The sequence below is a fragment of the Rhipicephalus sanguineus genome, chromosome 5 (assembly GCF_013339695.2).
Source record: "Rhipicephalus sanguineus isolate Rsan-2018 chromosome 5, BIME_Rsan_1.4, whole genome shotgun sequence".
NCBI lineage: Eukaryota > Metazoa > Arthropoda > Arachnida > Ixodida > Ixodidae > Rhipicephalus > Rhipicephalus sanguineus.
The window spans coordinates 196,518,883-196,533,820 of record NC_051180.1 but is presented as its reverse complement, the minus strand read 5'-3'; the positions used below and the strand labels follow the sequence as shown (position 1 = coordinate 196,533,820).

Below are 14,938 nucleotides of genomic sequence, written 5' to 3'. Positions count from 1 at the left end.
AATCCTGGCTTAAGATGGAAATAATAGTGGATGTGATGGAAACAGCCGTGACAACAAGAGCTTGATTTGAGCCAGTTGGTTCATTATGCATATCGCAGGTACAGCGCAGCAACAAAGAGTGTTCTCTGTTTTTCCTTCCTTCTGTTGTTCCGCTGTATCTACGATAAACAATTGTGGACGAGGTGGAAAGAATTGTGGGTGTGGTGGAAATAATGGTGAATAAGCTGGAAACTGTGGTGGCGAGAGTGGAAAATATGTTCGCATATGTGGGTGGCGAGCTTCTTTTGGTGTTCAAGATGGCCAGTGAAAGTGAAAAATGCCGACTGATAGTCACGATGCGAAACATGTCATGGTGGGAGCATGGAACTGCAACTAAGTAGGCCGCGCTATGGCCGCATGAGTACTTGCAGCTGGGTGCACATGGCATCCATGTGAAATCACTGTCATTTCTAATGCCTCCCTGTCGAATGCACAGAAGACTATGTTTACAGTCCAAATAAACCAATGCTCTTCTAGCGCCCGTCTTGTTTACGTGTCTCTTTCTTCTGTGTATTATTGAGCACTGACGCTCCCACGTTTAAATGTACATATATACCCTCCAAACTGGACGGGGGGATGCCGCCGCGATAGCTCAGTTGGTAGAGCATCGGACGCCTTATTCGAAGGTCGCAGGTTCGGTCCCTGCCCGCGGCAAGCTATCTTTTCGTCCACTTTTCTTTCTTCACATTTACCTTACATTTACTATTAAAAACATCCCCTATACTTTCCTTGGCATTGTTGTGTTAGTGCGCATTATTATTGTGTATAACAAAGAAAACGAGCCCTTAAAATTAACACTTCTTTTCTTCTGTGTGTGTTCTGTAGCGCTTGCTAAGATGCACATGTTTTAAACAATGCCGACATTTACTCGTCTTTAAAATATGTGTAACGTTAGGTAAAATAAGCTTGTGTCACGACTGAGATTAGCAACGGCCTTCAAGCACGGAGTATGCAAAGTTGGCGTACTTGTTATTTCAGAAACCTTGGTTCCGCGTTGACATTCTTCTTGATTACGCGGCACCTTTTGCAGATGCAAGGTTTTCCGCACAATAATTGGGACCTTCGAAGCATCAAAACACTCACTCGATTCAATGCGCTTTTAATTTTCTTTTTTTTTTTTGCACTGGCGGCGAGTCTGCTGGAAAGTGCCAGTTTGGAGAGACCGTTTGCTCAGTCCGCATAGAGCCAATGCAGACAGTATACCGCGAAGAATAGGACGCTGTCGGCGATGCTGTGAGCTCTTTACGTTTGTCACCTTGAAAAATGCCGTGCAAGTTTTTATTACACAGCGAATAAAATATTTTTATGGTGCGCACAGTCAAAACACTATGGTGAAACAATGAGAGTCAAAACGGTGAAAGCCAGCGACGTTCTGCGTGCAGTTGATGCGGCTCCACTTTTACGCATTCTCCGCTGCGCACTGGAGGTCCTCCTCTGCCACTCGGCTGAGCGACGTGTTGCGCAGCGCCGCAGGCTCGGCGCATTCCGCGTGGCGCCATATATCCGGGAAGCTGAGCAGGAACCGCAGCCGGCAGTCACACTCGAACGGGTTTCCTGGATGGAAGCGTAGTTGCACGCCTTTGTCAGAACAGGAACCATGACATGAATTGAGAGAAGCATACAGAGCTAACTTTAATTTCTTTCCTTGCGGGGCATTGTGGAACCGGAATGGAGAAAAGGGTATCACTTAACCGTACCAACATGTGGGCAATACTAAGTGCATCTTACCAGCTACCGCTAGCAAAAATTAATGCATTCGCCAATAGCGAAAGGCACGGCTATCTGACGCGCTCTCAAATATCACTTTTAGATAATGGAACCTCGACCATCTCGCACGTACATCAGCAGTAATCATTGCCTCTGAACAATACAGAGAACACCCGCAGCCACCCACGGAAGTGTGTGTGTGTGATATCAAACACCGCTACCCTCCATTCATCGCGTTCCTGCGGTGCCCTCTTATTGACTCTTTTCCGGTGTGTTTCTGGCGATGTACCACACGATGAGGGTATTCTATGGATAATGTCTTTGCCACGCGCAAGAAATACTTTTCTCTGCTTTATATTTCACCTCCATTTTTTCACACGCGCTGTTATCCTGCACAAGTTACCAACTGTACACGTGCATTATCTTCATTCTTCGTGAGGCTCTGTATTTGCACGAGCATGTTCAGTCCCGCGCACTTGCTTCGTCTTGGGTAGAAGAATCTCTAAAAGAACTTGTTGTTGGGCTAGTTGGTAGATCATTTTCAAAAGTTAATTAGAGCGCAACCACACGCATGTGCCACATGTATATATTCAAGCCCGTGCGATCAATAAATCAGTTGGAAGTGAGCGCTGTGCGTGGTTGATGTCTGGGTTGTGGGTGTGTGGGTGTGTGAATGTGTAGTGTGGTTGCGCTCTAATTAACTTTTGAAAAAGAAGAATCTCAGCTGCTGCAATGGCAAAGTCTTGAAGATGCCTTGTTGAAGCATTGCGCTAGTATGCTCTAGCTTTCGCTTACATGATGCATTCACGTAAATGCATTTAAACATCTGCGCGACTGCCCTTTTCACCAGGCTGATACAAATAAAAAAAAAAGTTTTTTACCGAATGGCTTGTACATCTGGCAGACATATAAATAACGCTACCTTTAGGTAAAGAATCGAAGTATATCAATAGATCAAGAATGCTCAGCAGAGACAGGGGGAGAAGTCGCATCTGAAATGTGTGAACAGCATTTCGGATGCCGAAGGGCATGAGTACGTCTTCAAACCAGGCCCGAAGCCTGGAATTTTTTGTGCGGAGGAGGGGGGTGGGGGAGGAGGAGGAGGCCCACTTGCTGAAAGCCTTCACTATTTGACAAAAAGGTCTATTTTCATTATTTGTTTTCCGTAAAACACCATGTATCATAGTTCTTTTATTGGGGGGGGGGGGGGGCAGGCCCCCCCCCCCCTGGCTACGGATTTGCTTCAAACATACCAAAATGGGTAATTATTGCGGTTTTAGGAAAGTCTGAAGGTTCTACAGGGATCTGGCGGTAAGCTTTAACAAGATTTACTTTGCTAAACATGCAGAATCCACCAAGCGATGAGGTGGAGCCATGAATGTGGGGTATAGGATGCCCATCAGGAATCGTCACATTGTTTGACGCAGGGCCATCTCCATATGGCCGCTGTCTTCTTTGGTACCATGTGTAAAGCGGATGACCAAGGGTGAGCTGAAGGACGAACGAAATTCAACTGGAGCATGTGTTCAAATTCTTGCTTTGGAATGTTCGTGCGGTCTTGTGCTAAGCGGCGACGTTATGCATATTCTGGTGGTTCTGTCGTCATAATGCGGTGCGTGACGTTGTGTACTACTGGGGTGCAATGTAGCACACGTTCAGTGACAGAACGTTCTATCGCGCCGCACGGAATTAGTCGAGGCTTGTCTGGCGGTCAGATGTGAGAATAGCCACCGTAAAAAGCAGTGCTGTCAATAATTTTGTCGTCTGCTAGGCAAAGAATTAACAGGGACAGAATGGATGGAAACACCGTTCCGTCGGATAGAACGGATATAGAATGTTCTCCGAACGACTTCGATTGGATCGAAACGTGAGCGCTCGCGCCAAGGAGGGGATTAGCCTGATTTGTGTCTGGCTCCCGCTCTAACAGTTTGTGAAAATGGCGGCTCCGTTCTTGTTTATGTATTTCATGTCGCCTGTGTGGCTCCTGAAATCACGCAGAGACGACGCTTCGAGGTAGAAGATGCGTTTGATGACTGAACAGGCGTTCCGGCAGGATTTTCGCCTGTCTAAACGAATAGTGCGTAGTTTGTGCGACGAACTTGACCGCGTCATTGTATGCCGGCAGGCTAGTGGCTTTGTGGGATGACGTGAGGCGTTCAGTTTCCCACATTATTTATTGCTGCTTGCTGTCCGATGTACAACCACAGCCGCTGTCGTTCTTCCGGGCGTCTTCTTCTCACGCGCTAGGCTCGAATGTGCGGAGCAGCTGAAGCGCAACTTCGTCGTCTTCTCTCGCATTGACGGCTCGCCATAGGGCCCCCCCCTCTAGCGAGGTAGCCAGTGCGCGAAGGAGCGATCCTTATGAGTAGCTGGTAGTTGCTACTGTTGCGAAGCGCATTCGTCTGTTGTTGGAGGATGGCTTGTCGTCTGCGAGGACGGCGTCGGTATCGAGGAAGGCCGGCTTATTGCGGTCAATGGAGACACTGTCCTCGCGTCCATTGAGCAGCAGGACAAAATGCTTGGGGCAACGCTTGATGACTCTAAAGGGTCCGTCGTAAGGCGGTTGTTGTGGTGGTCTGTTAGCATCGTGCCGTACGAAGACGTGTGTGCAATCCCGCAGAGCACGACTGACGAAACTTGGGCGTGAGTGTTGACGTGGTGGGATAGGAGACACGTCTTTCATGGTGTTCCTGAGGCGACTGGCATAATCAGCAACGTCCATTGGAGGTACCGGAGACACGTCGAGAAACTGGCCAGGAAGCCTTAAGGTCGTGCCAAAAACGAGCTCAGCTGAGGAGCAAGAAGCGTCCGTGCGTATCGTGCTGCGAAGGGCGAGGAGGACGACTGGCAGTTGCTCCGTCCAGGATATCAACGATCGTGAGTCCATGAGCGAGGCTTTGAGTTGGCGGTGAAACCGCTCAACCATGCCATTCGACATAGGGTGGTAGGCTGTCGTCTTGATGTGGTTGACACCAAGCATGCGGGACAAAGTCCGGAAGAGCGCGGAGTCAAATTGACGACCTCGATCCATTGTGATGGTCTTGGGAATTCCGTAGCGGCTTATCCACACGGTGATGAGTCCGTGGGCAACTGACTCTGCGGTGATGTTGGTGAGCGGTAGTGCCTCAGGCCACCGCGTGAACCGGTCTACGCACGTTTATACCGGCTGTTTTCCGATGGGGGCAAAGGGCCTACGAGGTCCAGGTGCACGTGACTGAACCGTGAGTCAGGAGGTGTGAAGGTACCCAGTGGGCTGACTGTGTGACGCTGGACTTTGGTTTGCTGGCACTTGAGACAAGCACGTGTCCAGCGGCGGACGTCGATGTTCATACGTGGCCATAGATATCGCGCTGTGATGAGGTGTTGAGTCGCACGTATGCCGGGGTGCGACAAGGAATGCAAGGCGTCAAAGACACTGCGGCGAAATGGCGCTGGAACGTACGGGCGAGGACAACCGGTAGACGTGTCACAAACGAGGGGAATCACGCAGCCTGGAAGTTGGACATCTTCGAACTTGAGGGTGTTCTCTTGGCGTCGGAGAACCTGAAGTTCGCTGTCCTCCTGTTGTGCAGTAGCCATGGCTGCAAAGTCGACTGGCGGGCGCTCATCCATCGTTGCGTTGATTGCTACGCGGGATAGTGCGTCAGCCACGGGGTTGTCTTTGCCACTGATGTGCTGGATATCGCTCGTGAACTCCGATAGGTAGGCAAGCTGGCGGATCTCACGTGGGGTGTGGGCAGAGTTGGTGGCGGTCGAGGTAGACGTGAGCGGCTTGTGGTCGGTGAGGATATGGAATTGCTGACCTTCGAGGACGTGACGAAAATGCTTGACAGCCAAATAGGCCGCGAGTAGTTACGCGACCGAACGTGCTGTAATGGGAGTCGGTCTGTGAGAGTTTCCTAGAGAAGAAAGCGACCGGCTGCCAAACTCCGTCGACCAACTGCTGCAGGACTGCTCCGATGGCGACGTCGGAGGCGTTCACGGTGAGTGACGTGATGGCGTCGCTCTTTGGATGCGCGAGGAGCGTTGTGTTAGCTAGAGCTTCCTTGATGGAACTGAAAGCTGTCTCAGCGTCGTCTGTCCAGGAGATGGAAGCGTTCGGCTTCGTTTGACCGGACAGAAGTGCATGTAGCGGTTGCAAGATGGCCGCGCAGTGTGGAATAAACCGACGGTAATAGTTGGCAAGCCCGAGGAATTCACGCAGCTTCTTTGTAGTTGTTGGCCGTCGAAACTGGATTCCCGTTGGATCTCTCCAACGGGAATCCACGCGATGGCCAAGGAGGTCCAGTGAAGAAACTGCGAACTCGCTCTTCGATCCGTTGACGACAAGGCCATTTTTCCGGAGCCGCGTGAAAACCTGACGCAGGTGAAGTTCATGATCTCCTGCTGAAGTGCTGAAGACGAGGATGTCGTCGATGTACGCAAAGCAGCAGGTCAAACCACGAAGAACCTGGTCCGCGAACCATTGAAAGGTTGGTGCTGCGTTTCGTAGACCGAAGGGCATCCGTATGTATTCAAACATGCCAAAAGGTGTTATTATGGCAGTCTTCGGTACGTCGGAAGGCTCGACAGGTATTTGGTGGTATGCCTTCACTAGGTCAATTTTGCTGAATACGGTGGAGCCGTGCAGCAATGCCGTTAAGTCCTAGATGTGCGGTATCGGATAGCGGCCGGGTACCGTCATTTTGTTGAGGGCGCGATAGTCACCGCACGGTCTCCAGTCACCTGAGTGTTTGGGGACCATGTGTAGCGGTGAGGACCGGGCACCGGAAGAGGGGCGGACGTATCCGAGGTCAAGCATGTGCTCGAATTCTTGCCGTCCAATCTTGTAATGGTCAGGTGCGAGACGACGAGCACGTGCAAACACCAGTGCTCCTACTGTCACAATGTGATGAGTGACATTGTGGCGCACTGAGTCTTCAAGAGATGGAGCACGGAAGAGGTCGGAAAATTCTTCCAGAAGCGTAGACCACGGCGGAGAGACTTTAACATGAGCTTGCACGAGACGTAAGGGTGGTAAACTCGATGTCACGCCTTGAACTGTTAGGTGGGTCTCAGAATCCACGAGGCGGCTATGTCGTAGGTACACCACAAGTTTAAAATCCCAAAGAAAATCCGCACCGATAATTGGTACACGCACGTCGGTGATTAAGAAAATCCAACGAAACGTGCGTCTCAAGCCGATGTCAAGCGTAACAGACCTCCGTCCGTAGGTCCGTATGGTGGAACCATTAACAGCAGTGACAGGCGGCGTGGTCTGGCGTCGCCGACGGTCCTCCAGCGTAGGAGGAACAACACACACTTCGGCACCCGTGTGGATGAGGTACCGAACTTTGGTGACGCAGTCCGTGACGTGGAATAGGCGGCTGTATGTTTAGCCTGCAACACTGGCCACCGTCAGTGCGTGGTCCGTGCGTTTCCCACAAACTGGCATGGCTGATGGCACTGACGAGCGCGTGCCCCGTATCGGTGGTGGTACCATCAGACGCTGCGAGGCAGGCTTGGCGATCTATCGCGGCTTTGGCGTCGTTGTCGTGAAGTAGTGCGTCGGTGGTCTGCTTTCAGCGAGCTCAGTTCAGCGGCCAGCTGGTCCACTTTGCGGTTGAGCTCCTCGTTAGCTTGAAGGAGGCGGTCTAAGCGGTCATCGCGGACCGGCGCAAAGTGGGAAGAATTACGTCTCTCGATTGCAGATATGGACGGGGCACCGACATCCATAATCTTGTCGGCCATCTGTGCCAGTGAGTCAAGAGTTTCCGTGGAGGACACACTCAAACTCATCCGCACCTGCTGCGGCAGTCGCTGTAGGAAGAGCTCTCGTAGGATGGATGCGTCCAATGCAGCAGGGTTGTCCCCGATGAGATGTCGCATGCGACGCAGAAGCTCCGTAGGTTTGCGGTCACCGAGTTCCTCCGCGGTGAGCAGCTGCTGCAGCCTACGCTGTTCCGACTCGGTTGTCCGGCGGATGAACTCTGCTTTAAGAGTGTCGTAGGGGTTGTCAGGAGGCGGAGAGTGCAGAATGTCTCTTACGATGGCGATGACAGCAGGTGGTAAAGCGCCGATGAGAAAGTCGTACCTCGCTAAGTGCGATGTTACCCGGTGTCGTCGGAAGAGTGGCTCGACGCTCAGAAACCAGAGTTCCGAGTCCGCCTGCCAAAACTCCAGTATCTTGAGAGTAGCGACGACAGGGTCGGGTACCGTGGGATTCGGCGTTGCGTCACTGTTTTGTGTGGTGTCCATGGTCAGTCGGAATGTACGTTGCTGAAGTCCTTACTGTAGTCACCGAAGAAACGGGGATGGCCGTGACGCTCAGTGCGTTGGCGAAGGGACGAGCAGGAGGTGCGTTGCCGTTCGATGTCCGGGTCACCACTTGTGGGATGACGTGAGGCGTTCACTTTCCCACATTATTTATTGCTCCTTGCTCTCCGATAACAACCACAGCCGCTGTCGTTCTTGCGGGTGTCTTCTTCTCACGCGCTAGGCTCGAACGTGCGGAGCAGCTGAAGCGCAACTTCGTCGTCTTCTCTCGCGTTGACGGCTCGCCATAGCCTTTCTACAGAAAGGAAGGTGTTGCGCGCACTTACCTTTTTTCCGACCGAGTGCCTCTAGGAGAGTGTAGGTCGCAAAGAGCTCATCGGCAGCGTAGTCCGTCGTCAATAGTGCTATTCATGAAGTGGCTGAGGTCATAATTGTCATCGGTACCCGAAGGAAGTTGGTGGACTTCCCGTTGACGGCGCCTGCCGAGGAAAAGGCGCGATTTACACGACGCGGCGGCGTTCCTGGCGTGCTTGCGTACGTCGACGGCACGCTGATTGCCACCGAGAAGCCACGAGGCCTCAGCCCAGAAAATAAACAGAGCTTACATGACCCGGTAGGGTCCTGCGCTCAACGTCATGCTTGTAAGTGCCACTGGAATACTTTCTCTATAAGCGTGATCATCATTTGTCGTCGTCCATCACATTTTTTTTTTCTTTTTCCTGTGCCAGTTCTCACTGATAGTAATGAAACGATTGCAATACGAGTTCATGCTTTAGCGTGTGGGGGACTGAATGCGAGCTCTTTGAAGCTTAATGTATCTACGGCAATATTGAGCGCAATGTCTAGAAGTACACGTACCGAGCAGAATGCATGTTTTGTGTCTCCCAGCTAGGCTTTGAGATAACTGAGTTGTGCACTTGGAGGTATCACGCAGGTCGTACCACTAATTGCAGTAAATATCACGGTGAAGGGAAAGTTGCTCAGTGTTAAATATGAAGGTATGTTGAACGCGGAAATATTTAGAGTCTTTCGACGAGCGCGCTTGGTGTTGATGAGGGCCAGTGTCCGTGCCCAATCACCGGTTCTCAGTTACTGTTTGTTTGCCATTTTTTATTCACACATTGTGTAGTATGTCCAAGCGCGCGTACATGTTTTTGTCAGATGGACCACAGAAAATGCTTTCAAGCATATCTGCATCACTATTTCGTGTTACGGCGCAGTTCTTCGCATACTTGTCATTCAGCCACCTGGGTCATGCCACGACTCCTGGGGCCCAAACCGTTGTGGGCTTCGCAACTTCAGCCTGGCGAATACGCACTCGGTAAGTGATCAAAATGCATACCACTAACAAGAACACAAAATTCAGCTGTCATCTTCGTATAACGGGTGACTTTGACTATCCCTTGGAGCCCACGCTACTGATACCGGTCCCTGACCAGCCAGCTGGCATCACCCGCCCCTACAAGAAAGAACACACTTCCATGCGCAATGTGAAAAGGTGTATCGGAGTGCTGGAGAGTGGGTTGCGCAGTTTGCAGCGCTACAGAACTCTGCTCTACAGCCCCGACCGAGCAGCGGCAATCGTTATTGCCTGCGCTCCTCTCCACAACATTGCCTTGGAGGCAGCCAAGCCACTTTTCCACGAGGATGACGATGGCGGGGAAGTGCCACGTGCTTCAACTCAAGGTGGTGTAGGGCTGCCACACCAGATGCAGCTGCTGCCGCCGCGTGACATTTTTCTCTGGGTAAGCCAGCAGCGACGCCGTCATCAACCTTTTTCAATATATCCATGACGTGCGTGGTGACGGTACACCACCGGCGCCACAGGACTGGTGAGTTCTGATATCGGATACATATTGACACAGGCCAAAAAATAATAGTAATCTCTTGCACGTTCAATAGTGTAGGCAGCTGCTTTACATCCTAGATGATAATAATATCTGGGGTTTAACGTCCCGAAACCACGATATGATTATGAGAGACGCCGTAGTGGAGGGCTCCGGAAATTGTGACCACCTGGGGTTCTTTAACGTGCACCTAAATGTAAGTAGACAAGCCTTAGACATTTTCACCTCCACCGAAAATGCAGCCGCCGCGGCCGGGATTCGATCCCGCCGCGACCTTCGGGTCAGCAGTCCAGCGCCATAACCACTAGACCACCGCGGCGGGGCATCCTAGATGAGTGTTTTGAAGGTAGTGTGTTATTGCGCGCAATGAAATGCCAATGCATTTCATTGCGCGCAATAAAAATTGCGTTTATATGATTATTATGCTTCTGAGGCAGCACGCTTCTGTACGCATAGTAAAAAACAGCGCCAAAACTACAAGGACAAGACAGATGAAACAGGACTAGCGCTGGTCTTGTTTCGTGTTCAGCCCTAGTCCTGTTTCATCTGTCTCATCCTTGCATTTTCGCGCTGTTTTTCTACTAAGAATGTGTACCGACAAGCTCAAGTTCGCACGCTTCTTCTGTATAGAATGGACCCCTAAAGCACACGAGGGTTGTTAGGAGGGCGAATTGGTTCATGATAATTATGGCAGAACAGTGAAAAATAACCTACGTTGCTTGCATAAGTCAGGCAAGGCTTGTTCACAGCAGAGCTGGTGGGTTCTGGCTTGGCTACCTCTCTCTTTCCCGCCCCTTGCCATGCCATACTGTGCATGGCTATTAAGGGCCGCACGTTTGAGCTTCTCTTATTAACCAGAGAGAGACAGGGAGGTTAACCAGGAAGAACTCCGGTACTAGGGAAGGGGGTGCAAAATAATGAAAGGGAAGGAGAGAGTCTGTAACGACACTTCAAAGCCACGGTCTAAAAACATTGTGTGAGGCCAGTCATAACTTCTCGTTGAGTCCAGTTTGGCGAAGAAACCGCCGGAACGCCCTCATAGTCGCTCGCGCTGAAGACCGGGTAGGCCAGCGGCCTAGGATTTTGTCCACTGTAAGAGGGCGGTTGTCTATCTGGCTCAATGTGACTGAGAGGGCTGCTCTTTGGGTGTGAAGACGGGTGCGTTCGCAGAGAAGGTGCGCGATTGTTTCGCTGCACCCGCTGAGTTCACACAATAGGCTATCAGCAATAAGGTACGCATTTGGGCTGGTTGGTTCATGATTAACTGTAGAAACAGCGTTAAAAGACGGGAAGATCGAGGAAAGGACACAAACAACGGCGCTGACTAACAACCAAATGTGTTTTATTCTTCCAGTCTGCATTTATATACTCCGCCACAATCTCAAGGAAGCAAAAAGCAAAGAAACAAAGAAAAAGATGATTAGCCTGCGCAGAGGCCAAAAAAATCTTCAAACAGACAGAAACGTTAACTCCTTCGGAAGGAGGGAGATCGAGTGGAGGCTGACACATGCCTCTCCGCCATTGTAGATATGATACGCATCAGAAATGACACGCGCCCGTTCATCATGGTACTTCGACAGGAAAATGGAATCTTTAAAAAATGGCTGGCAACCACATTCATTACAGTGAAGCGACAATTGACTATCTCTGGCTTGTTTACGGACGTTGTTCGCATGCTCGCGCATGCGGTCATTAGCGCACCGCCCCGTTTGGCCAACATAGTAACGGCCGCAAGAAAGAGGTATCTTATACACAACGCTATCACAACATTCAACATACTTCTGGCGATGCTTTTTGCTGCATCTTTTCGTCTTGGTCTCTCGATTTACTTGCTCGCATGCGCCAGTATCGCAGAAAGCCTCGTGTCTGGTTTTAAAAGCAAGTGCTCACCTGCTGTTCAATCAGTGACACACCCGCAGAAGAAAGTAGTGGTTATTCCTTATGTGCACAAGGTGGCACATAATCTGAAGAAAGTGGTCAGCAAGGCAGGCGTTAGACTGTTGTTTTCTGCCAAAAATAAGCTTGGTAGCCTGTGTCAGCAAGTAAATCGAGAGACCAAGACGAAAAGATGCAGCAAAAAGCATCGCCAGAAGTATGTTGAATGTTGTGATAGCGTTGTGTATAAGATACCTCTTTCATGCGGCCGTTACTATGTTGGCCAACCGGGGCGGTGCGCTAATATGACCGCATGCGCGAGCATGCGAACAACGTCCGTAAACAAGCCAGAGATAGTCAATTGTCGCTTCACTGTAATGAATGTGGTTGCCAGCCATTTTTTAAAGATTCCATTTTCCTGTCGAAGTACCATGATGAACGGGCGCGTGTAATTTCTGAAGCGTATCATATCTACAATGGCGGAGAGGCATGTGTCAGCCTCCCCTCGATCTCCCTCCTTCCGAAGGAGTTAACGTTTCTGTCTGTTTGAAGATTTTTTTGGCCTCTGCGCAGGCTAATAATCTTTTTCTTTGTTTCTTTGCTTTTTGCTTCCTTGAGATTGTGGCGGAGTATATAAATGCAGTCTGGAAGAATAAAACACATTTGGTTGTTAGTCAGCGCCGTTGTTTGTGTCCTTTCCTCGATCGTCCCGTCTTTTAGCGCTGTTTGTACAGCTATCAGCAATTCCATTGGTGAATGAATATGTATTAGAGAATGCCACTCCAAGCCAGATACGGACGAGCAGGGTAGAATCACGTGATAGTTTGGATGGCATTGAAGATCTGGGTCTAAGGCATATAGGCGTTGACTTGTAAACGTCGGTGAATTCCACTGGTCCAGCGTCAGATGATGTGCTAGCACACGAAGGTGTTTTTCTGCGTCAAATCTTCACAGCGGGATGACGACACTGCTCACGCCATCGTGGGCGGATCGGGGAGCTGCATTTGCTTGATTATTGCCCTGAATGCCGCAGGAACTTGGTGTACACTGGAATACTATATTTTGTCCTTTCTCTATGGCTTCATGGTGAACGTGCCCGATTTCCGCAACGAGCTGCTCATGTGAGCGGTGACGTAGAGCAGAAAGCAAACATTGTTGGGCTGCTTTTGAATCACTGAGGATAGACCAGGAATTAGCTGGTTCTTCTGTGACAAACTGAAGAGCTGCACAAGGGCTACTAGTTCAGCAGCTGTAGTTGATGCTTGGTAGTACATCATCAGCTGTATTTTCACAGATGTTGCCGGAATTATTTCTGCGGCGTTTGAGCTAGTGGCCGCAAGGGAACCATCGGTGTGTATATGGATGCGATCATTGTGCCCCTCATGCAAATATAATGTGAGCATTATTTATGCGTTTTATCTTCTCACATGTAGAGCACGGTCCACTGTTAAAGGGGACACTGAAATAAGCACCTCTCATATTGCTGGCCCCCTAAAGTGAAGTGCACATAGAAACTTGGCTCGCACACGGCACTAGTATGTGAAAAGGAGTCGGAACTGTCAACCACCAGTAGTCGTATGCAAATCTAAGCCACGATGGTTTTCCAAGAGAGCTAAATCTAGACATAAACTTCACGCAAGTGTTCCCATTAACAGTGGACCCGTCTGTACATACTCATCATCACTGCTTGGGTTTTTGTTGTGGGGCTCATACGGGAGAGAATAAAGAAGTGTCTTGAGCGTCCTAAACGTTGCCTCACAAGCGGTGGAGGTGCATAGTCACCTTGTCAGTAAAGATGGCGTTCGACCGGACCCGGACAAGAAGACCGTACCGGACCGGACCCGGACCAGGCGGGTTTTCATTGATAGCATCCTTTATCATATTCAGTTTCTTGTGCTGTCTTCGTGCACTCACGCGCTCATCTTGGGATGGGACTTTCTTTCTTCAGCATCAGCTTCCATATCTTTTCGTCAGCGAGCCATTCATATGACAGAAACAGCTTTTCTCCGATGCCGTTCCTCACAGCTTGCGTTTCGTCCTACCTGCTGATGCTGTATTCCGCCGAAAGACGAGAATATCATTACGATGGCTTCTGATACCATTGTTAATGGTGACATGTTCATTGCACCATCTGGTCGCAGCAAAACCTACGGCGCTTACCATCGCACCTGGTCTTGTGCGGTTTAAAGGCCAACTCCGGCGATTTTTTGGCCATGTCAAAGTAATGGTGCTTTTATGTTCCTGAGACGCTCCTGCTAAGGGCCCGATAGCAGAAATACTCGGCAAATTGGAGAATAATTTTAAATAAGCAAAAAAGCGCAACACCGAAACCGAAACCCAACCGAGTGTACTGTCTACGTATGACGTAGACGTTGTTACGAACGAACCGGAAGTCGTGCAAGGCATGCCGGTCACGCCGGCGCGTAGTATGAAAACTGTGACAGCCGGGACGACCAGCGAAGCGTCGGCCAAACCAACGCTGTCTGTCGCCTTGTGCACAGCAGACGCTCGCTGTAGCGGCCTAAGCGCCGAAGTTAGCGGTGCCCTCGGCTGCGTCACTTCCGCCGCCTTGCCAACACTGACGTCACAGACGCAATGTTGCCAATAATTGTGGGAAGCCAGGAGGGCGTTTGCAGACAATCTTTCAAATTCATTTGCAAACAATCTGCGCATGTCTCAAGCCTGTAATTTGGCATAAATGACGGAAATGTGCAAAGGAACGTACCCAGCGAATTTCACTGAGATCCATCGACCTCGAAAAATCGCCGGAGTTGGCCTTTAACAACAGTAGAGCGTCGGCCACAGCCCATACCGCGTGTCCTCGGCGGAACGGCAAATCTTCGAGGACAACGTCGCCGACATGCTAAAACCCGACATGATTCGGCCTTCGCCCAGCCCTTCGTCATCTCCTGTGGTGTTGGTCCGGAAAAAGGACGGCTCTGTACGATTTTGTGTCGATTACAGACACTTTATAAGATCACGAAAAAGACGTCTATCCGTTGCCACGAATCGACGATGCCCTCGAGTCCCTTCAAGGTACAGAGTATTTGTCCAGTCTCGACCTCCGGTCCGGATATTGGCAAATACCTATGAACGAAGCGGACAAAGACAAAACAGCCTTTGCGACGCCAGATGGGCTTTATTAGTTCAACGTAATGCCCTTCGGATTAGGCAACGCTCCTGCAGCATTCGACCGTATGATAGACACTGTTTTA

At 50.3% G+C, this 14,938-nt stretch overlaps 1 protein-coding gene and 1 non-coding gene across 2 annotated transcripts in view; one reads left to right on the top strand and one right to left on the bottom strand.

The window, feature by feature from the left end:
* The first annotated feature begins 620 nt into the window (after positions 1-620).
* Positions 621-693, top strand: Trnar-ccu (transfer RNA arginine (anticodon CCU)). Its single transcript has one exon. It is a non-coding gene; the product is annotated as a tRNA-Arg (tRNA).
* A 610-nt stretch (positions 694-1,303) lies between these two features.
* LOC119394556 (carboxypeptidase N subunit 2) overlaps positions 1,304-14,938 on the bottom strand; it is a 342,645-nt gene continuing 329,010 nt past the window's right edge. The window contains exon 3 of the mRNA XM_037661876.2: positions 1,304-1,593. Within this exon, the coding sequence (XP_037517804.1) occupies positions 1,439-1,593 (155 nt within the window). The 3' untranslated portion in view covers positions 1,304-1,438. The remainder of the gene's footprint in view (positions 1,594-14,938) is intronic.